Genomic DNA, 23,748 nt, shown 5'->3' with positions numbered 1-23,748 from the left:
CTAACTGACCATTCGCTATATTAGTCATGTGCCAGTTCTTGGCAAATCAACGCTAAAGCCACAGCTGAGCTAAACAGTCTTGTGTACCACGGACAGCACACGACAGCTGCAGCTTCTTCTGGGGTTGGAGAATCTGGGACCACTGGATCGGAAGGCCATTTACGGATGGGACTATACCTTATATATATTTGACACCATTTCCTGCCCATTACATTTCGTCCTGGAAACCCCCTTTAAATGGATATTAACTTTTCCCACCACTACTGCTCATCTAACAGCCTATGTGTGTTATCAATCTTGTAGTATACTTCATTAAACACTTTTTATGCTTAAGAGGGGATGTTGAGCACCTTCCCACTTATCTGCCACGGTAGGAAAATAGGCTAATTTTATAACACTTATCGTGTGGGGCACAAAGGAGGGCACAATTATCACGTGGGGCACAAAGGAGGGCACAATTATCGCGTGGGGCTCAATTATTGTGTAGGGCTCAAAGGAGGGCACAATTATCGCGTGGGGCTCAAAGGAGGGCACAATTATTGTGTGGGGCACAATTATTGTGTAGGGCTCAAAGGAGGGCACAATTATTGTGTTGGGCTCAAGGGAGGGCACAATTATTGTGTTGGGCTCAAAGGAGGGCACAATTGTGTGGGGCACAAAGGTGGGCACAATTATTGTGTGGGGCACTACCTATTTGCTACTAATTTGGTGTTAACCTTAGATATGGGAGCATGCAGGGTATCAGGATAGTACTGTTAAAGGGGCAGCAGGATGGGACGTTTGTGTAGGCATTGTGAAATATGTGTAGATTAAGGACCAGACACTTTTTAGGGATTTTACCCATGTGGTGGTTTAACTGCTCTATTATTTTTTCCTTTATTTTTGCTGCGGTTTTTCATCCGTGACATATAGGGCTATTTTTTAAATATCTTTTTCACTGACTTTTTCCAGTTTTTTAGTTTTATTTGGGGTAAAAAGCTGAAAAAAATAATTTTTTTTTAACATTAATAGGCATTTTTTAAACTTAGTATATTTATGCTAAAATAAAGTATGGGAACAGGTTCCTCATTTTGTTTTGATATATAATATGTAAGGTTTTGGATTACAGGGCGCTTATAGCAACTGTTTTGGTTGGCGTCGGCTTCGGGTTATTTTCTTTCTTAGACCCCCTTTCCATGGCCGTTGTGGAATATCACCAGCGATATTCCGCCGGGGTGGAGCAGGGGGGACAGCTGTCAGTTCTCTGCGGTGAGCCTATCTGACAGATAGGCTCACCGTGAAGAATCGTGGCAAGCCGCAATTTAGATTCCGTGAGCAGAGAATCACTGTGATCTTCTGCTCGTGGACGCCGCGGCTGCGTTTTTTTCGTAGCAACGCTATGGAAAGCGTTCAATGCATTACCAGTGGCCGGATTATTGCCACGGATAATGCAATGAACAATCGCCCGTGGACAGGCAGCCTTATCTACTTGTGTACATGATTACCGTATATACTCGAGTATAAGCCGACTTTTTCAACACAGTGAGCTAGATCCACGAGGGGATCAAACCCACAACCTTCAGGTCGTGAGCGAGAGCTTGGGACTGCATTTCTGCTGCCTAAACACACTGCACCACACGAGGCCCTTTCTCATAGGACTAATGGGCAATAACCGCATGGAACTCGGTGGGAAAACCGTTTGTGTGAACGCGCCCTTACATTTGTGTTAAAATTCCACTTTATCTCCATCTTTATGTTATTTTGGTTTATTAATAAGAAAAACAAAGCCATTCTATTACAAGCGCCCGACGGTGTCACACATTTAATTGGCGTGATTCATCCTGCTTTCGCACTAGGCATGCTCCGGCGCTTTCACAATAAATTCTATTTGCTCCTTCGGAATGCGATGCCAGATAGAGGCGCGCAGGTAGCATCGCTCACGTCGTGGTTTTATATTCCGAGGGATTAGGCTATAAAGTAACATTTCAGCACAAGTTCACTGATGATTCAGCACACAGACATCTGCTTAATGCAATTAAATCTGCAGTGTTAACTAGACAATTCTAAAGCTGCGTTCTATAGCTGCCCGAGCGATGGGTTTTACGACGAGTGAGGCGTGTGGCCCGCCTTCGCCTGGGATCTCGCAGGACGCTATTTTCTGCCCTCTTTCCTTGCTCATTTATTGTACCGCGCTTCGTGCACCTGAAACCTGCTCAATAATGCAAAGCAGCTTCTTATCTGCCACGTTAATTATTGATGGGTCGGACAATGGAATAGCCGGGAGATCCAGCGCTTCATACCAGAGACATACTGACACAAAGAGAAGGCTTTTCACATGGACTTTGTACTACAGAAACACGAGTTCTCTATTCAGCCGCCTCCACACGGGCGACTTTATCATGATGCGACAGTGCTACAAATCACATGTCTGTGGAACCCATACTTTCCTACGGGTCCTTCCACACAAGCGATGTTTTGCAGCCTGCGACAATGCGAGACTACAAAGTCACGGCATACTTTATAAAGCCATGATTTGCAAATTTTTTTTTTTGCAGCCCAGATTTCCCAATGGAGCCTTTTTTTCTGTTGCATCACATGAAAACGCAGTTTTCGTGCGGTGCAATGCAACTTTTACATTCGGAAATCCTACTGTAAAAGCCCTAAACTAAGCCTTAGCTGCAGTAAAAAAAAAAAAAAAAATAATACCAAGAGGTCTTCTCTTCACCTCCGACACTTGTCTTTAGTCTTCTGACAGTGCTTTCTGGATTGGAGGATTAAAATTCCCGTCTCCAGGAAGGGCTGGCTGTAATTGGTTCAGCCAATCAGAGCCAGTGGTCGATGAACCAATCATAGCCATTCAATCATTCATTGAATGGCTGTCATTGGTTTATCGAGAATACTAGGGCATATTCTCTTGGGCATTAATACTATGTGCGACAAAGATAGGGCAGCATCTACCTTCCCAGATTTTTTTCAAACTCCTGCACTATGTTGCGACGCTTGTACGACCGAAGGGGAAAAAAAACCAAACCCGTTCATGCACAACTACGCTTCGTAGCGGTGAGCGTAGTTAAGCATACGGCCATGTGAAACCTCCCTAAGGCCAGGCTCATACAAGCGAATGGTCACAGAGCATTATGTGCGCAGGTTCTATCCACGCTGTATCAATCTCCTATGTTGCCGCTCACAAGAATTGAACAAACTATGCGCGCAAAAAAAAAAAAAAATCGTTGCAAGTTCCATCTTGGCGCATATTACGCACACATACACTGCAAGATAGTGCATGGCGATTGACCTGTGGTGGCATCCTTGTGCAGGGAGGGGGAGGAGGTGAGCTGTGACCATCACCAATTGTGAATGATGGATCCTGTGTTATCTATTAATATTGGTGTTACCTTTCATTATAAGGGTGCATTCATGTGGGTGAGTTTTATGTGCAAGTTCTGTCCAATAGCAATATAGACAGACACATTGGTTTCAATACGTTTATTCACATTGCGAGCAAAAAAAAAAAAAAAATCGCCGAGACGCTATGAGATTGAAAAATTGCAAACTACTGGAAGCATATGAAATCTTTTCATGTGCGTGAAAATAGCAAGTAGGTAGATGAGAGGCGATGCTTTTTTTTTAAGCAAAAAATGAATGCACCCTCATCCTGCATGTGATGAAAATGAAGTGACTGCTGAAAAGTTCTCTATATTTAAGGCCGGCTGCACATGGGCGGATTTCCATTGCGGAATCTGGAGTGGGCGTCCACCTCTGGATTCTGCAGAAAATACCGCCCATAGCATGCTATGGAAAGGCAATTTTTTTTCCTGCCCACGAGCGGAAATCAATAGCGATTTTTTCCGCTGGCAGGGAAAATAAATAAATCACAGCATGCTCTATTCCTGGACAGCTTCCATTAAAGTCAATGGAAGCCGTCCGACCCGCGGCCCTTCCGCAATCATTGCGGAAAGGTCACAAGATCCACGCCGTCGCTAGCATTATCCGTACTGCGCACGTGCGCTGGCCGGTACATCCGCAATACAGATAAAAAGACTGTAGACAGGTACGCGGGGGTCACCGACACGCCTGTGTGCAGGCGGCCTAATAGGAAGTGTCAGACTTTTATTAGGCCTAGTGGTCAGTGTGAGAACTGCAGGAAATACAGATTGTGACATATTAGTAAAAATGTTTAACATAAAAAATTATATTTAGAAGTCATCTTCCGATGAAACACAATCTTTAGCGATCGGCCTAGCAGACCTCTTTCTGCACAAGAATGTTTTTGTATCTTCTACAGTGTGAATATTTTAGAAGCAGAAGGCTCGCTCTGCTAAGGGGGCTTTAATACGGGATGGAATTAGTTTGTGCTGACATTTCTGTGTCACAATGTTATCCCTATGGGGCTTGCATTCCGCACCTGTATAAGAGTCGCTTGTCTTTACTTCAAAACCACAAGATTTAATTTCGCCATGAAAAAGCTTTCGGCTGTGGAATTAGGGACATTTTGTGGAATTGTTGCAGATTTCCAACATACAGGAGATGGAATTCTGCAATTAAAGTCTGCAGAAAAAAAAACACAAGAAATTCCACAGAAGTATTCTCCAGTTAAAAAAAGCACCAAAATCTGCACTAATTATCAAAATCTGCATCTGCGGTCTATTTCGTCCCTGTGAAAGGTCCCTTATGAGATTTTGTCATGAGACAACCCATCTCTGGACAGAAGCCGATCGCTCAACCGGCTCTTATTTCTGAAGGAGAAAATTCACAGCTCCCCTTTCAAGTAGTTGCAGTTTCTTCAAAAACTTTTTTGTTTGTTCCACAGAAGTGCCGACATCATTCGCAATCCATCCACATATGTATGTATTCATGGGGACTCCCATCCACCTATGTATGTATTCATGGGGACTCCCATCCACCTATGTATGTATTCATGGGGACTCCCATCCACCTATGTATGTATTCATGGGGACTCCCATCCACCTATGTATGTATTCATGGGGACTCCCATCCACCTATGTATGTATTCATGGGGACTCCCATCCACCTATGTATGTATTCATGGGGACTCCCATCCACCTATGTATGTATTCATGGGGACTCCCATCCACCTATGTATGTATTCATGGGGACTCCCATCCACCTATGTATGTATTCATGGGGACTCCCATCCACCTATGTATGTATTCATGGGGACTCCCATCCACCTATGTATGTATTCATGGGGACTCCCATCCACCTATGTATGTATTCATGGGGACTCCCATCCACCTATGTATGTATTCATGGGGACTCCATCCACATATGTATGTATTCATGGGGACTCCATCCACATATGTATGTATTCATGGGGACTCCATCCACATATGTATGTATTCATGGGGATTTCATGATAACCTGAATGTCCAGACTAGTAGTATAGGATGTTTCCATGTGTAAAAGTCGTGTCTGGCAATACAAATTGCTAGCGTGAATATAGCAACGGCTGTGGCCGTGCCGTAGACAACATGACCGCACCGCTCCTATAGTCATGCTAGTTACATTGCAGGATGCGACTTGACAAAAGGTGTTTTACAGACCGAACTGTTGTATTCACTAATCTGGACAATAGTCACCATGGACCCACAATGGATACAGATATGGATGGATTACGAAGGATGTTTGCACTTCTATGAATCAAAGCAAAATGTTTTTGAAGAAACGACCTCTAGCTGAAAGGTGCGCTGTGAATGCTCTACTTTTGAGAAACCCTTTCTCTTAGCCCCCATAATCTTGGAGTATGGTCATTTTTGACTTCTTTCTAGAGGAGGCCATTTCTACAGGGGAAATGTAGTATTACATGGTGGCCAGTCAACTAAATGACCATCTCTGTGATACATGGGCAGAATGGGTCAGTCAAATCCAGAACCACTATGATAGAGGTCCTACTGGAGAACCCCCACCCCATGACATCTATGGTCATGTCTCCATGAGAGAATCCCTTTAAGTCACTATGAACCTAGGCTTACACTGGTACTATTACAACATTTAACCCCAACTTTTGGATTCTGGTACATCCAGTCTGTTACTTTTTAGAGAATGTTCAATCTCTGCTGAATATTTGCGTGCAGAAAATCTGCAGCATAAATTTATCTGCGGTGCAAATTTTAAATCCACTTTAGCAATAACTCTGCATAGCATGCTATGGAAAAAGGATTATTCATGCATACGAGCGGAAACCAATTGCGGTTTCCGCTGGCGGATGAAAAAAAATATATATATCGCACATGCTCCATTTTCCTGCGGTTCCCACACGGACGGCTTACATTGAAGGTGCAAAATCTGTATTCTTCCACATTGCGGGGCATTCTACGTAAGTAAGGGTTATGCAATAAATTTTATTGTGATGTATGGGGACTAGTTTGTATATCTTATGCTGATAAAGTTTTCTTTTGGATTACAGGACTACAATTTCACGGTACTGCGCCACCCAACTTTATCAAAATAATGAAGTCAATTAAATAGGTAGACGATTGGCATTGTTTCAATTTTTTCTCAAAATGATACATATGGTTTATATATTATTGGCCACTTCTACTGATGTAGCCTAGCCTGGATTTCTTGGGATGTGTCTTGCCCAGATTGGTCCTCATAAAGGAACACTTTTGTATCACCGCTATACATCTGAAGATATACAGGTATCTAATCAGGAAATTTCAAATTGCTCACTTCAGGCCAAACATACAACCCTTAGAAAGGATTTAGAATTCTGTCATGTGTATTCTCTGTTTTGTACATAAATCCTAACTATATATATATATATATATATATATATATATATATATATATATATATATATTTAGTGTAGTGAGAGACTTCTAGACATGCTGAATAAAATGATCTCGAGCAGAATGGTAAATCCTACTTTGTAGTAAATTCTGTCTGGTCAATAAAGGTATCACTTCTATAACAGGTCTGCTTTTTTGTATTATATATTAATATCTAATATATATTTTTTTATTTTATATATTTTCTACTTAACATCACATATAGGTTAAGATAAGTAAAATGCTCCATTTGTAAGCAAACACCACCTCCAAATTAAGCTGTGGAGTAAGAAAAAAGAAACCCATCAAGTTAAAGGTAAGACTGACTACGGAAACCAGACATACTTACATCTCCATCTAGTGGCCTTTGGTCATCACAGTCCTTGGTTGGACTGATATCCTGCCTCATCACCCAAATAGGCTCTTTTGGCTCATCAGGAGTATAAGGGGAGCGTATTGTCCTAGTCTTTACTTCCTCTATAGCCTCCTTTATGTCCTTGATGGCCAGTGAAATGGCATCCCGCTTTTCTTTACTGTACCTTTGCACCATCTCTACTGCATTAGCAGCTGTTTTTGAGGCAGAAGAGAGGTTTCCGTTACTTACATGCCCCCCACCAACACCCTTAGAATGATCGGGCAGATCTATACTTTGTTCGGCTTCTGGCATATCCTCGGCAGCCTTGTCTAGGCTTTGAGAGCTCATACTTTGTTTCACCTCTGCCACAATTTGATCAATATCTTCTTCTTGCTCATAGCTGTCCATCCTTGGGTAGGGTGCAAACTCTGCCTCCTTCTCAGGACTATCCGACTCCCCATCAGACCGTTCATCATAATGGTGGAGACGAGCGCCCAAGGCTTCTTTTCGATAATTATCAGCTTCTTCTCTCTCCTGTTCGTAAAGACGAAGACCCTCCCTGATGTCCAAATCAGGAGTGTCTCCTATCTCCTCATACACATGTTCCTGCAGTCCATAATCGGCATACGGTTCTGCATATTGCTCATCCTCGCCCCTATGAAATAACCTATGCGTGTAGACATAACCGGAGTAAGCTGCGTTAATGGCCTCCTCCTGGTCCATCCCATGAAAATGTAAATGATTGGGGAGAGTTCTGTTATGTAGCACCTCACCGTGTTCCGCCTCCGCATTCTCGGTGTATTCTTCAGACTCGGGCCTGTATTGAATAGCATACGCATTCTCATCCTCGTTTTCCTGAGCTCTATCAAGATCATATCCATCTACTTGACCTGCGATTACATCCCCTTCTGCTGTATCGGTATGATTGTGAAATCCACTTTCCGTACTTGCAGACCTCGCAAGGGTTCCTTCTTCATCCTGCCCGGACTGTCCATCCTGTTCTCCGGCTGTATGCCGTAAGATAGGAGATGCGTACGCATGTTGTTCTTCTTCAACTTCTGGAAGTTCAAGGTCGGCTTCTACAGACTCGTTGATGTCTGCATTCGCAGGCTCATCACTTGCCTCCACCTCTTGTGCTCCGTCTAAATGGTTCATGGCAGATTTTCGGTTGTTTACAGTATTAACATCTTGTCTGCAAAAGAAGAAAAGAAAACACAGAATAAGAATCTACTAATTAGAATGGTAACTCTACTGGTATTTGCAAATAGTTTAAATAGTAGTGATTAAAAGGCAAGGTTAATATCCATTTTATTGCAAAAGCAAGAAGAATGGGACAAGATACAGAAAATAGAACAATAAAGAACTCCCATGTTATACAAGTAATTTGCTAAAACAGAGAGAAACTCGAATTCCTGTATCCAGCAGAATGCTTCCCCTACCTCTTCTGCACCTTTGTGCCTGTCTGTATTCATGTAAATGCCCGAAGGCGTGAGAAATGCACTAAAAGCTGCCTCCCCCCTTGTGTTCTATTTACTCACATACACTTTCCTCGCAGAAGGCTCGAGACGCTGCAGGATACAAACCTAATTGTCACATACACGCTGCAAACCATTCCAAAGAATGACTGCAGCAAATAAACAATCTTCCAAAAATGATAAAACCTCGGCTCACGTAGTAAAAAAAAAAACAAAAAAAAAAACCTAGTTCAATTTTCTGGTGTCCTAATTTAGTTCGTGTAGCAAATAGAGTCGTATTTAATCTATCTATCCATCCATTAAGTGCAGAATTGAAGAGTTACAGAAATGCTATCACATTTGTAATAAGCGTAGCTATAGCTGAAGCCATACCTCGGATCAGCGCCGAGCGCCGGCGTTAACCTCAATTGGCACTGGCTCTTATTAAAGGGAATCTGTCACCATCTTTTTGCAGCCCTCATTGAGGAGACAGCAATGACAATTGTACTGATTGCGGGGATAGGTCTGCTGTGTGTATCTTTACAGTAGTTGGGAGGAACAGACATTTTATCAGTAGCAGCTAGACACAGGACTACAGGAAGTAGTCCTCTATATTGGTGAGCTGCAGTTAGGCTCCCCTAACCTACCTTCTAGCCACTGATTGACTGCTGTCTGCCTATTACTCTGCATAAAGAGAAAGTTGCCAGTTAGTAGAGGGGTGGAGAGTCTAGCTGCAGCTCATAAATATCAAAAAAGAAAAAAAATTCTGTGTGGTTGCTACCATACTGCTGAGTTTTCCCGAAAATAATCCCTACCCTGATTTTCAGGGGGGAAGGGAGCTTGAAATAGAAGCCCTCCCCCCAAAATAAGAAAATACGCCCTAGCTACACTACATGAAAAAAAGATAAAAAATACTCACCTGATATAATTCATTGAGTGGCTGTGATTGGCTCATTAAGCGTCAGCTGTGATTGGCTGAGGCCACGGTCCTGAGCCAATCACAGCATTCTCTTGCTGGAGGCGGGGTATTTAACTCACATTACCAGGAAGAGAATGCTCTGTCAGTGCTAAGGACAACACGGAAGACTGACGGAGCTCCTGGAGAGCAGCGAGAGGGACAGCGTCTGCTAGGTAACTATTAAGACACCCCTGGAAATAAGACACTGTGCCTCTCTGGGGCAAAAAATTAATATAAGACAGTGTCTTATTTTTGGGGAAACACCGTAATAAAATGCAAGTTTCTCCCAAACTGCTACAGAAATACACACAGCAGACATAACTGTAACTTAGGGTGCTCTCCAGGAGGGTTGCAAAAAGATGGAGAGTCTCTTTAAACATCTTTCTATGAATATTTCACTCTAACAACAGACAATATTGCCTAAAGTAAATAAATAAAATAAGCATTTTTAATTTTTTTTTTAATGTAAGCTTTTCTATATTTTGTCACACAGAGTAACTTTTCAAGATCCATAAATCATAGAATGGTGGAGTTGGAAGGGACCTCCAGGGTCATCGGGTCCAACCCCATGCTCAATGCAGGATCACTAAATCATCCCAGACAGATGTCTGCTAGCCTCTGTTTGAAGACTTCCATTAAAGGAGAACTCACCCCCTCCTGTGGTAACCTGTTCCACTCATTGCTCACCCTCACTGTCAAAGTTTTTTCTAATATCTAATCTGTCTCCATAAGTTCCTTCACACTGTTGCTAAGGTTCCCATACAAATTGTACTACAACAATTTCAACCAATATGATTGTTCAACAGGTGAAATTGAACATTGAATGATTGATTTAAGTTATCGATGACACATTGTGATCATCTGGGAAGTATTTGGCCACATTTTAATTTTCGTCAGGCAATCAGAAGATCTTTTATCCGTGAACCATCCTTTGAAATCACATTCCCAGAAACAACCTTTGCCGATGTCATTAAACATGTATGACCAGTTTGAATAACTGCATTGGCCAATATGGACTAAAATGTGTATGGCTACATCTGCAAAATGATCGTTCACCGTTTCTTCTACTATTAATCTACTTCTACCTAGTGTGTATAGCCACCTTTAAAATGCAGCGCTGATAATGGAATTCCTGAACAGCGCTGACCTCCTTTAGGTAAGTGTGAAGAAATTTGCCTACACTTAAATAAAACTATTAAGGCCCATTTAGACACAACGATTATCGCTCAAAATTCACTCAAAGGCCGTCTTTTGAGCGATAATCGTTGTGTGTAACTGCACTGACATCGTGCGGTTTTCGTTAAGCCGTCGCTCATCGTTGTCTTTCAGCATGCTGAAAGACAACGATGAGCCTCATCAAGGATTCACAGCGGGATTCAGCTGATACTATTGTTTCAGCTGTATCCAGCTCCCTGATGACAGGCTAGGTATGAAGAACAGAGCGGTCCAGCTGTGTTCCGCATACCCCGCTCGGAGCGCTCGGCTGTATAACAGCCAGGCGCTCTGAGCAGAGAACAGCTGGTTGCAGAAGTCAAGCGGGGAAACCTGCATCCTCCGCTCGCAGCACTCGGCTGTATAACAGCTGGTCGCTCCGAGCGGGGAACAGCTGGATGCAAAAGACAAGCGGCCCCGTTTGTCTTCTGCATCCTCCGCTCGGAGTGCAAGGTGATCGCTCAACGTTTGAGCGATCATCTTGCGCTGTAAATGACACAACGATTATCACTCAAAAGACATCTTTTGAGCGATAATCGTTGTGTCTAATTGGGCCTTTAGGCAGAACTTGCGCACAGTAATTTGTATGTAGTAAACTCCGCTAGAGCCCACCCACCGGGACTGACAGCATGCAGCGTAATAACCAGGAAAATGTCAATCACAGTGGGTTAGGGGGCAAGCGGCACCTCATGAATACGCTGTACATATCTCACGCCGGACATTCCGTCAGCTGGGCCTTTGCCATGGAGGGAGCTGCCTCAGTAGGTGCAGCACAACCTCACAACTTACCCTATAGGTGACAGATCGCTGCAATCCGCGCAACTGTCACTACTCTATGCTGCCAGGACAAGGTCCCTGTAACTCCATGGCTGAGCAGATTAGTTTCTTTATATAATTAAAGCAATCAACGTAGAGTTTTGGAATTGAAAATGAAATAGCGATCAAAAGCAGAAAACCCCTTTTAATTTTAACAAGTCACCCAATAAAGAATCCAAAGATCTGAAATCAATTATTAAATTTGTTTCTCTTCCTAAAGCCTCCGGTATACTAGAATTTTTTTCATCCGTTAAATAAACCCCGGAATACATATGGAGAGCGTACGGACATATATAATTGAATGGTACAACACACACTACCGAGTTTTTCACGCAGTCGGACTACCCCCCCAAAAAAACCTCATGGCATACATTCTCAGCCATTTTACGGATAAGACTTGCCCATTCAAATTAATGGGGAGAGAAGAAAAACGGGTATCACCCATGTGTAGTTGTGTGCTTTTTTTTTTTTTTTTTTTTTAAGATGTTGGGGAAAAAAAACTATGAAAAAACATCCGTTTTTTGCAGACATAGCACAGACATTTTTATAATGTACCTAGCCTAAGGGTCCTTTTAGACAAGCCGATTAGACAAGCTCTCATGCAGTCTGTTTAGCCCGGCAGATACATCGGTGGCTAGTTCTAATGAGAATGGCTACATTCGCTGTATAAGCGACTGTGAAGGACTGAACGAGCGCTGTTTAATCCGAACGATAAGCGAACGAGCCAACGACGATCTTGTATAAAGTGAACGACTAACGAAAAGTAAACAATTCTTGCTCGCCGTCTGGTTGTTGGCTCACGTTTAGACCTAACGATTATCGCTCACTTTCGCTCTTTTGAATAATCGTTCCGTATCCTCCCTATATGTGATATAGCTACAGTAATATGGAAGCATTTAACTGTTTAAGTTCAGAAAGCAGCGATGAGTGGAGAGAAGTGATCGAATATTAACAACATGCTCACAAATTTATGTCTATATACGTTTATTTTTAAGAGCCCGGCTGTTTATTTTTTACAGTATATGTTTTGCTTTGTTTAAACAGAATAAGTAACATATTGCGCAGGTGTAATATCTGCAGAGGAGCTGCTAGACGGAAAGCTTGAATCTAATATTATTTGGCACTGGACTGTCTAACTCTATTATAAGGCAGCTGAGTACAGTATAATGACAAATTGCCAGATTTGCCCCAGCAGCGTGATTTACAGTTCTAGAAGGGGCACTCGCACAGCTGATTGATTCCCATGCCAGAGGAAGATAGCGGCACACAGGTCCATAAAATATAGATGGCCTTGCTGCCGGAGACATTAAGAGTGACTCACGCAACTCAGGGGTGTTTTGTTCACCACAGTTATTTTCAGAACAGAAATTGAAAAAGAATCATGGAAAAAAAAAAAAAAAAAAAGAGCCCGAGCACAAAGCAATGATGTCTGCTGTAAGTGTGTACGGGCCCCTAGCAGAACATCTCATACAAGCAGCCCTGGGTGTGCTACACCTCTCTCTGGGAGGGGAAGGCTCCTTAAAAGCAGAGCAGTAAATACCATTAATGTGAAGCTCCAACTTTGACATAGTGTTAAATAATGAACAAATGCAAAATTTAGTATCTTTTAACCCTTTAATGCTCCATGGCACAGATTTACCTGGGGGTGTATGGAGGGGAATCAGGAGTCGATCCTTCTCCATACAATGTAGATGCGGTAGTTTCTTACAGCTAATGCATGCCCACCCCAACTCCGATCAGCCCGCTGCTGATCAAAGCTGTTAACCCTTTAAATGCAGCTGCCATTTGTGACAAAGACATTTAAATGCCCCAATCGGAGTTAAGGGGGGTGTTCCAAATGGCCCCCTGCGATGAGATTGCAGGGTGCCATTCAGGTGCTATGTCAGCTGGGGCTTTCTGAAGGACCCTGAGGCTGCCATTGCAGTGCAGACTGCCTATCAAGCCATGCCTGTGACGTGGCTTGATAGATTGCAAATCAGATGGTATTGCATTATACTGCAGAAGCGATCAAACCATCGCAAGTTCAGGTCTACTAAAAGAAAAGATGGAAACATTAGTTTAAAAAAGGTTTATTATTAAATAAAGAAGGCAATAAGGGTTAGAAAAAACCTTCACCATATTTATAATAAAAAAATTCTAAATAGTAATAAAAAAACAAAACAAAAAAAAAAACACCCACATATTTGGTATCACTATGTCTATAGAAGTCCAATCGATTTAAGTAACGCATTATTTACCCCGCACGGTGAATGTCGTCAGGAAAAAAAACACCACCACAATTGTGTTTTTTAGGTCACCCCCTTATCCATGAAATATTGTAATAAAAGTCGATCAAAAAGTCATATGTACTCCAGGATGGTACCAATAGAAAACTGCAGGACGTTCGGCAAAAAACGAACCCTTGCAAAATTATGTTGACAGAAAGGCAAAAAAAAGTGATGGCGGCAGAAAATAATGTAATGTTTTTCCAAAGATATATTTTAGTTTTTCGTTTTTTTTTAAGTAGTACCACAAAAAATAAATACATTTGGTATTGTAGTAATTGTGTGGTAATCGTACCGACCCATAGAATAAAGTTAGTATGTTATTTTTGCTGCAGTGTGTACACCATAGAAACAAGGCCCACCCAAAGATGGTGGAATTTAGTTTTTTTCCTTTTCACTCCACTTAGAATTTTTTTTAACCATCTCAAAGCAAATGTGGAACTTCACTTATACTAAAAATCCGGGAAATTTAGATTTGTCTATCAGTATTTTACCATATAACCAAAAGCATCCATGGGATAGGTAATAAATATTAGATCTCGTTGAAGTCTGACAAGGGTCACTAGATTGGAGGACTCGCAGCTACATGATTGCTACAATTAGTTTGAACAGGTCAAAGGTCATGCATGCACCCTCATTACTAATAATTTTATATGAGGCCTGCCATTGCATTCAGTGTGGTTTGCATTAGGGTGCGTGCTCTACTGTAGGTTCATTCAAACTCCTCCTAGCCATATACTCACAGCTGGGGATTGGCGTACCAGCAATGGCAAAACCATAGGGCTCACAGCGGTCACAGTTGCAGCTGGGCCCCTAAACCTGGAAGGCCCAGAAGCTCCACTCACCGCCCTAATGCTAACTCTCCCTTTAGTGATCGTGTCGAGTACTCCTGATTTGGCTGCAGCTGCACCATCCTCTCTATCCCATTCATGTGCTTATCACTATGATTACAGCAGGGAGCTAAAAGCAAGTTACACTCAAGGCAATGCTAGAGCCTCAAGAGCTGAGTGACCACTGGACCACAAGTATGCAGCATTAACCCTTCCACCAGGTATCAAAAAATTACACATTTAAGTGCCCTAGACCAAAAGGGCTACTTATGTTAAGTTATTCATTGTCCTAGGCTACAAGGAATACTGAAAATGAACCCCACACTGTCCTAGACCACCAACCACCACATATACTGACAATAACCCCTTCACTGCCCTAGACCACCAGTTACACTGATATTAAACCTTTTACTTCCCTTTATCCAAGTAGTCCTTACATTAACCTTTTTTACTACTCAAGATCACTATGGATACTGAAATTTATTCCCTGACTGTCATATACAACAGATATACTGACATTAACCCCTTCCCTGCCCTAGAACACTAGAGATCCTGACATTAACTCCTTCTCTGCTCTTAGCTACCAAGAGCAGTGAGATTAACTTCTTCACTGCTCTAGATCACTCAGGGATGACTGCATTAACAGCTTTACTTCCATAGCCCACCAGACATACTACATTTTAATCCCTTCCTTGCCCTAGACTATCAGGGATACACGCATTAACCACTTCACTGCCCTAGACCACCTGGGATGCAGACAATAACTTCCACTGTTGTGGACCTGGATGCTGTTTGATAACAATTTGCTTGGATGTGGTATGGCCCCGTATATTTGGCTGCTTTATACTGTAAGCGTGCTTCATTACTTTGGTAGGTTTTCACTTTATATCGCTGTATATATTAACCCTTTCCAATCCAATTTGTATCCTGGTTTTCCTAGGGGGCTTTTTCTGCCGTTAAACAGCACTATATGCTGACTAAAGCCAGTACTGCATGAGGTGACACGTTGGATAGGCTCCGACAGCAGAGAGGCTGGCAATATAGAGTAAGAGAACCCCCGATGGAGGTCTTCCAACATCGGAGCTGTACAGCCTTAAATCATAATGTCTTCAGAGGTCAGACAGTGGATTGGAAAGGGTTAATATATACTAGATTGACCTGATGTTCGCTGCGTGAACATGAGTTTTGAAAATGTTTTTTTTGTATTTCTCTGCCTATTTTTCTGTCTCTGCCTGTGTCTCTTTCTTCTGTTTCTGTGCTTGTATCTCTGGCTGTGTCTGCCCCTGTGTGCCTCGCTCTGTCTGCATGTCTCTTTCTCTGCCTTTCATTTTTGTTTGCTTTCTTTGTCTTCCGACTCTGGCTGTGATTGGTGGGCCAGAGGGGGGGAGTGTCAGCCTATGATGGCCGGGAGCTGCCTCTGCTCTCAGGAGCCGTGATTGAGCAGCGCTGGATGAACGGGATTTATGAGTGGGGGCACAGCCAATTGATAAATGCCACTTCCACGGCGGCTGTGACTGGTTATCCAGCGCTGCATTAAAAGGATGAACCAATCACAGCCTTCGCATGCTCCCATTCAGCACTGCTTGCTCTTGTGTAGCGACGCCCGCTGTCCCTTCAGCACTGCCCCCACTCCAGTAGAGCATCGCCTGCTACCCTTTAGTAGCGGCCGCTACCCATCAGCAGCTGCCGCTGTCATTCAGTACCGCCCACTGCCCTTTAATACCGGCTGCTCCCCTTCAGTATCGCTCACTCGCTTAGCAACGGTTCACTGTCCCAAGGCACGCACCCATACACTTAACATAGGAACTTTGGGCTGCTCTCACAGGTCACTCGCTGTACCAAACTCCAATTTTATGATTTTACGTCGGCAATGAGGGTTTCACTAATCTAATGACACCAAAATCATCCAGCAGAAGTCACGCAAAGGGGTCAAAGTGCGGTGCAAGAAAAAGCCTGTAGGGTTATTTATATTAGATTAGGCTTCAGGTTGTGTTTTCTACAGTAAACTCATTACTAATAATTGTATATGAGGCCTTTAGGAGTCGGAGCGGGAGTGTGAAAAAATAGTCAGAGTTGGAAATCTGATTTACATGCTTTAACAGAAAAATAAATTTAATTTTGAAAATAATCCGCTAATCTGGCATCAATAACGGAATTAATTCTTGTGAGATTTTAAAACTGGACATAAAAAATAAAAGGAAAATGCTAGTGAATGACAGCCCTGATCTAACCCTGATGCTGAATATTTCATAACAGTATAACAGAATTATAATGTCATTATTCAACACATGACAGCAACTGTTTCCCTGAAAATAAGACATCCCCTGAAAATAAGACATAGCATGATTTTCCAGAATTTTTGAGGATGCTTGAAATATAAGCCCTACTCCAAAATTAAGCCCTGCTAAGTTAATTTAAAAAGTCAATTTAAATAGTGTCCAGGCAGCTATACATGTAAAAAAGTTATATTAATTTTTGTTCAAAATGGTTTAAGACACTGTCTTATTTTCGGGGAAATACGGTAGTATTGTAGCAGGGATGCATGAATAGATCTGCCATTACACAGTTGATATGCAATAAGGGTGTTATATTGTACCAACTTGCATATGTCTTGCTTTAGGTGAGATCTGATATTCTTTGCATAACACTAGTAGATACTGTATACAACAAAGTATCACATTTCTCAACAGGGACTGCTTGGTATCTTCGCTTGGCCTTCTAGATTAATACGGAGGCACCACACTGTTATAAAAGTCCCCAGTGACAAGAAAGAGATATCACCGCTATGAATCGAATGCAATGGACGTTGAAGTAATCGTGCTTAGAATAAAGGACTAGTTTCTGGTAAGCCTGTCATATCAGCCATATCACAGCCGAATAATTTGTATGAGCAGAACTGTGATAGATTCATTTGAATGCAAATATAAGGTGATATTCGCACTCCCGCATTAAGAAACATGAAATGAGGCTTGTAAAACGAAGGCCAAGAAATAAAGCAGCGTCCTTGAAACCCGGTACAGTGACAATCTGGCATTTTATGGGACTGAAGGTCTGACGCCAACAAATAAATTGTACAGGACAGGAGGAACCGCAAGCCTTCAAAAAAAACGTATCATGGAGTAACGAGAGGCACATGTCCGAAGACAATGTGTCAATGTGGAGGAATATACAGGCGCTAATAAATATCAGGGCATATATTATTTTCATGGAATAGCATGGAACATAAATGTAAGCAATGGTTGATGAAAGTGTATAATGAAAAATACCTAAAAATTCACAAAAATAGCTGTGACTGTATTCTAGGAAGCAAAGCTTCCATCTGGATTTAGAACAGAGACAGAAAACAATTACATAGTAACATAGTATATCAGGCCGAACAAAAAGACATGGGTCCATCCAGTTCAGCCCATTACCCCCCAAGGTTGATCCAGAGGAAGGCAAAAACAAACAATGAGCTAGAAGCCAATTTTCCACATTTAGGCCGCCTGCACAAGGGCAGGACAGATCCCGCATGCGGGATTCCCACAGCAGAGTTCAACCACTGCCCGGCCGGTGATCGCACCGTACCTCTCCGCCGTCTTCTCCTCTGCTGTGGATGTGCCGGCCGGACATGCGCAGTACAGAGGATGCCGCACCATTGCTAATGGTGATGACGCAGTTCATGCAACCCTTGAGGATTGCAGAATGGCCGTGGGACAAACAGCTTATATTGGCTTCAATAGAAGCTGGCCATGCGTAGCCTGCAAAAAAAAAAATAAAAAAATTGCAGCATGCTGCGATTTCTCTCCTGCGAGTGGAAAATTGCAGTCAATTTCTGCTCATGGGCAGGAAATCACATATCCTCATAGCATGCTATGGGCTGGATTTACTGCAGAATCCCACTCCGGATTTCACAATGTAAATCCGCCTGTGTGCAGGAGGCTTTAAGGAAGAAAATCCTTCCGGACTTCAATCCGGCAATCGGAATAATTCCTGGATCACCGACCCTTCTGACGTAAGTAGTGACTATAAGATGTAATTTTATTACACTGAAGAAAGGCGTCCAGGCCTCCTACAGTCCTTTATCGTGTTTGCCATCACCACGTCCTCAGGCAGAGAGTTCCATAGTCTCACTGCTCTTACAGTAAAGAATCCCCTTCTATGTCAGTGTAGAAACCACAACCAGGTAACTAATATCTTTATTAGATATTGGAACCTTAGACCAACAACAGTAAACACGAAACCATCATCAATCAAAGTAAAGCTTCAGTACAAAAACAATGGCAAATACATTACTGCACATCCAATGGGTTTATTGGGAATACTCGCAGTGTTAACACAATCAAAAGCAACGTTTTCTCCAGATTTTTCTTCCAAGTATTTTCCCATACAGAATACTAGTTGGAAACATCTGCTTGTCACCACAGACACAAAAAAATGTTGGCCAGACAACAGAGTGAAGGTCAGATCAGCAGAATACAGTCATGCTGATGGCCCCTTAGGTTGGCAGTAAATAGAATATGCCTTTCACCCACTGGCGTAACTATAGAGGATGCAGGGCATGCAGTTGCACCCGGACCAAGGAGCCATAGGGGGCCCATAAGGCCTTTTTTTCTGTATATAAGGAGCCCAGTACTATGAATAAAGCATTATAGTTGGGGGCCCTGTTACAGGCTTCACATTGGGGCCCGGGAGCTTGAAGTTACGCCTCTTCTTTCACCCCTTCTCATAGGTTTATTATATGATTATTCTCTCTGTGGTAATCCGCCTATGGGTCTTTTACACGGGCCGATGATCAGGAACAAATGTATATCATCAGAACATTCGTTTGCCTGATCATCAGGCCGCGTGGAGCTGCATTTAATTGGATCTATTCTGCTGCTGAAAAAGTGATCACTGTCGGCAGCACATCTTCCTATGTAGATGGGTGATGTGCTGCCGCCAATGTACAGAACACCAAGCATATCTACGACCATTCATCCTCCATACATTCTTAACCACCCTGAAAGAAAGCATGAATGAGCAACGATCAGCGCTCATTATAATGATTCAGCTGACATCGAGCCATGTAAAAACAACTTGGCAACATGATGTATACAGAACAGCTTATTACTGCACCCCGTGAGCAGCCCGCCTCAACGGTGGTTAAGACTTCGTTCTATAGACTTCAATTTACATGTTCTGTTGATTACAAGCAGCTTGAGGTCTCCGTTCTCTATCCACATACTGTTCTATACCAGGTATATGCTCATGCCCTCTCCAGGGAAAATATGTATCTAGTTTATTTATTTTACTCTTCATTGCTTTTTTTCTTCTCCTCTTCAGTCTATCACTCTGCTCTTCTACCGTTCTATCCCTACCACAACTTTGGATTTACAGTGGTAAGGCTCCAGTATCCAGACTCCTGGCATTAGGTTGGCTTACATATCAGCTGTTCATCTCCTCTTTCTTGTTTCTGAAGTGGATACTGATTATCACATTGTCATTACATAAGGCCCTCTTACACGGGACAATTGTCGGGCACTTCAGCACCCGACAGTCATCCCAGCAATAATTGCTCCCGGGCTTTCACTCTGGAGTAACGATCACTCATTGAATGTTGGTGATCATCCTGACAGCTCACCTCCATTCACAGTAAACAGGCAGTCCTTCATAGATCAAAGACTGCCTGTTTACCCAAGCCAATTGCCATTTGATTTTTAGGCCTGCACAAACTGAATGCCGAACAAATTCCTGTTCATAGTTCAGTCGCTGATGGCATTTTCACTTACGGATTATTGTTCAGATTCCCGCAATCCAGAGAGATTATCGGTCAGTGTAAAAAGGGCCCTTTAAGTGAATCTCCACCTTCTATCATTCTGTTGTATTTAGGTCCAATTCTGCGCATGAACACATTTTCTATACTGGAAAGACCTCTGGTGTTCTACTGCAAATCCCCTCCATAGACAGAGATGTATAAAATAGCATAAAATGCCATCACAGAGTTTAACGTATGGCATTATGCAGTAAACTCCCATGCTCTATCCAATGGCGGCTGCAAGGAATCCTGTAAAGAGGACCTGTTGTCCCTCTTAATATATCGATCTCAGTAAACATCTATATTCTTCGTGAAATTACAATTCTGGAGCACCGCTTAAGAAAAAAGATGACTGATCAATGATAAAATCATTAATGGTGTTGATCAGGATTAATGGTGCTACTATAAGACTGCTATTATACAAGCATTAGCGGCTACCGCTAATGTACAATGTACCGCTAAGTGCTGGCCTGAACTTGCAGGTCCAGGTGAGGCTTGAAAATGAATGGTAAATTGCATGCATTAGTACAGTAGTAGTAGCAGCCTAAAATTGCTCATCATCAATGGCACGATCGGTTAAATGTACATGCTACCTGTAGCAGCGTTTAGAGAAAGCAATGCTGCCTGGCCAAGGCTTTCACAAAGACGGTCAACAAAGGCAACAATGATGCTCCTCGGTCATCAGTGGTCTAAACGGTCAGTCCGCTTAAAGGGTACTTCACATTTTATGGCTTCTGAGTAGTGGAGGGCTGTAGCTAAAGGCTCATGGGCCCGGGTGCAAAATTTCAGCTTGGGGCTCCCCCGCAACTTTACTTCATGGCCGTGCCGCGCCCATCACTTTTAGCAGCATTGCTGGCCTTTTAAGTGATTCATCGATGCAGCACAAGCCTCGAGACATATGTTTTGTTTCCCCCACAAAAAGCAAAAAATATACTGCAGACAACATAATATAACTTTCATACCATGTTAGGCTTTGATACGGAAGCTCGGCTCTAGTGTACTTCTAATAGTGAACTTAGCATATAATGGTCAGATACTGGTTCTACACAGTGATAGTGATTACAGTGCAGTTACCGTCAGTGATAACAGGTGACATGATATCTGATTAGTATCATTCACTTTCGTTTTTCACCTCTACCTGGCCCAGACTGCCATGATGACTTTTCCCAGCCACTAATTGTCTCTGCAGAATTAATTTTGTGTAATACAGACATCTTTGGCTCCATGCTTTCCCACCACACACCACATTCCCACATTATTAACAAACCGCAATCCTGCTGCCCCCTTTCATAATGCCAACCAGCTTTAACTTCTAATAAGTAATCTCACACGAACGGCTCCCCATGTTGCCCTTTCTCACAGGCTGCTCACACACACTGCCCTCTCACAGACTGCTAACCTCTCACACACACTGCTCCCCATGCTGCCCTCTTTCACTGACTGCTCTCCTCTCAAACCAACTGCTCCCCATGCCGCCCTCTTTCATAGACGGCTCACCTCTCACACACACTGTCCTCTCACACACACTGCCCCCCATGCCGCCCCTCTCTCACAAACTGCTCACCTCTCATGCACACTGCTCCCCATGCCACCACTTTCACAGACTGCTCACCTCCCACACCAAATGGTCCCCATGTCACCCTCTCTGACAGACTGCTCACCTCTTACACAAAATTGCTCCCCATGCCCCCTCTCACAGACTGCTCACCTTTCACACAAGCTTCCCCCCCATCATTCCCTTTTCTTTACACAAACTGCTGAAACCCCTTATGGTTCTGCCCACTCGCCATTACAGAGAATGCCCCTCGTAGCTCCCCTCCTAGTAAACAGCTCCTCATTCTCTTCCCTGCCCAGTCACTGTTCTGGCCACCTTCCTTGTCACACAGAATGCCCCTTTTGGTTCTACCCTTCCTCATCACACAAGATGCCCCTTCCTGGTACTCTATCTGCCTTGTCACACGGAATATTATTTTTGTCCGCCCCATCACATGCCCCTTATATTTCTTCCCCTTAGTCACACCTCTTGTAGTTCACCCTCTGCCCCCGTCACACATGATGCCCCTTTTAATTCTCCCTTTGCCCTGCTGTCCCACGATACCCCTTTATTTCTTCGTTTGCCCCACTGTCATACAAGATGATGCACCTTGCCTACCTGACTGCATTGTTTATAACACTCCTTCCAGGTCCTCCAAGCGGCGTGGGCACTAAGCAACTTCTCCTGCACAGTGATGGATAGTAAGAATTTCCTCATCGGTCCTGGCTCGGTCTCCTTCCATCCAACATCCTGAGTGGAGGAAACAAGCGGGGCTGGAGAAGAAGGTCTGACTATAGAGGAAACTACATCAGAGGGTGGGAGACTGAGCTGGGGCAGGGAGGAAGTTCTATCAGTCATTGTGCAGGAGAAGATGCTCAATGCCTGCACCATGTGGAGGACCTAGGCGTAGCATTAAACAGTGCAGTCAGGCAGCCTTAGCATGGCGAGGCGGGCCTCTGGGCCCCCCTGGCTAAGGGGGCGGGTCACAATTGCGATCCCTATAGATAAAGCATGTACTACTCCACTGGTGTATTTATTTAATTGCATAGTATATTAAGGAAAACAAAAGGTCTATGCTCACTTGTTTCTCTATTTTCTGCATATGAGCTGGGATTCTGCAGAATCCTGACTACTTAGCTTAAAATCCTAAACGATGATCACTGAGTGTAAACAGCAGTCGTTCAGTACTGAACGGCCGCTGTGTTAGGTAAATGGAGAGGGATGGGGGGGGAGAGTGACGAGTGACATCTCCTCAAGCCATGCCAGGCCCCTGCTGGCCGCTCTGTGAGCCAGCGATACTCGCTCCTGTGCAGCAGCAAGGGAGTGAGTACACACAGGGACGAGTGTTGGGCATCGTTTGCCCGACATTCGTCCCACGTGAATGGGCCTTTATATATCTTAGTTTAGTATGAGGAATCCTTGAGCAGTCCCAAGGTTGTCCAGTATTGTCCTAAACCCCATGTTTTGCATGATATAATCCCATCTTCCCTACATGCATTGCTCCACTATAGGCCAGCTTTGTGTGCCTATATTTCTGTCCATTTACAAACAATATATAAATTCTCATAGTCCAGAGGACGGGTTTACTCCCAGTACAATACAACTGAGCACAGCTTAGCAGCATAAGCTTTTAAGGCAAACACATACAGAATTACTGGGGCAGAAGTCCATGCATTAGCTTCAGAATTCATACTAAATTTGTTCTAAAATTAGCCACGGCTTTTATACATTCTGTTTCCTACTCAGTGACCCGATAACATCCATGAACAGAGAGAAAAA

General features: G+C 43.2%; 1 protein-coding gene across 3 annotated transcripts in view; it reads right to left on the bottom strand.

The window, feature by feature from the left end:
- APBA1 (amyloid beta precursor protein binding family A member 1) overlaps positions 1-23,748 on the bottom strand; it is a 138,196-nt gene that overhangs the window by 61,844 nt on the left and 52,604 nt on the right. For all 3 annotated transcript variants that reach the window (XR_010792874.1, XM_066604191.1, XM_066604192.1), the window contains exon 2: positions 7,120-8,317. Coding sequence is in view for 2 of the 3 variants with exons in the window: in XM_066604191.1 (XP_066460288.1) it covers positions 7,120-8,280 (1,161 nt within the window). In the remaining variant the exon portion in view is untranslated. The remainder of the gene's footprint in view (positions 1-7,119; positions 8,318-23,748) is intronic.

The sequence above is a fragment of the Eleutherodactylus coqui genome, chromosome 5, assembly GCF_035609145.1.
Source record: "Eleutherodactylus coqui strain aEleCoq1 chromosome 5, aEleCoq1.hap1, whole genome shotgun sequence".
In the NCBI taxonomy this organism is placed as follows: domain Eukaryota; kingdom Metazoa; phylum Chordata; class Amphibia; order Anura; family Eleutherodactylidae; genus Eleutherodactylus; species Eleutherodactylus coqui.
The sequence above is the reverse complement of the archived record's forward strand: the minus strand, read 5'-3'. Positions and strand labels throughout refer to the sequence as shown.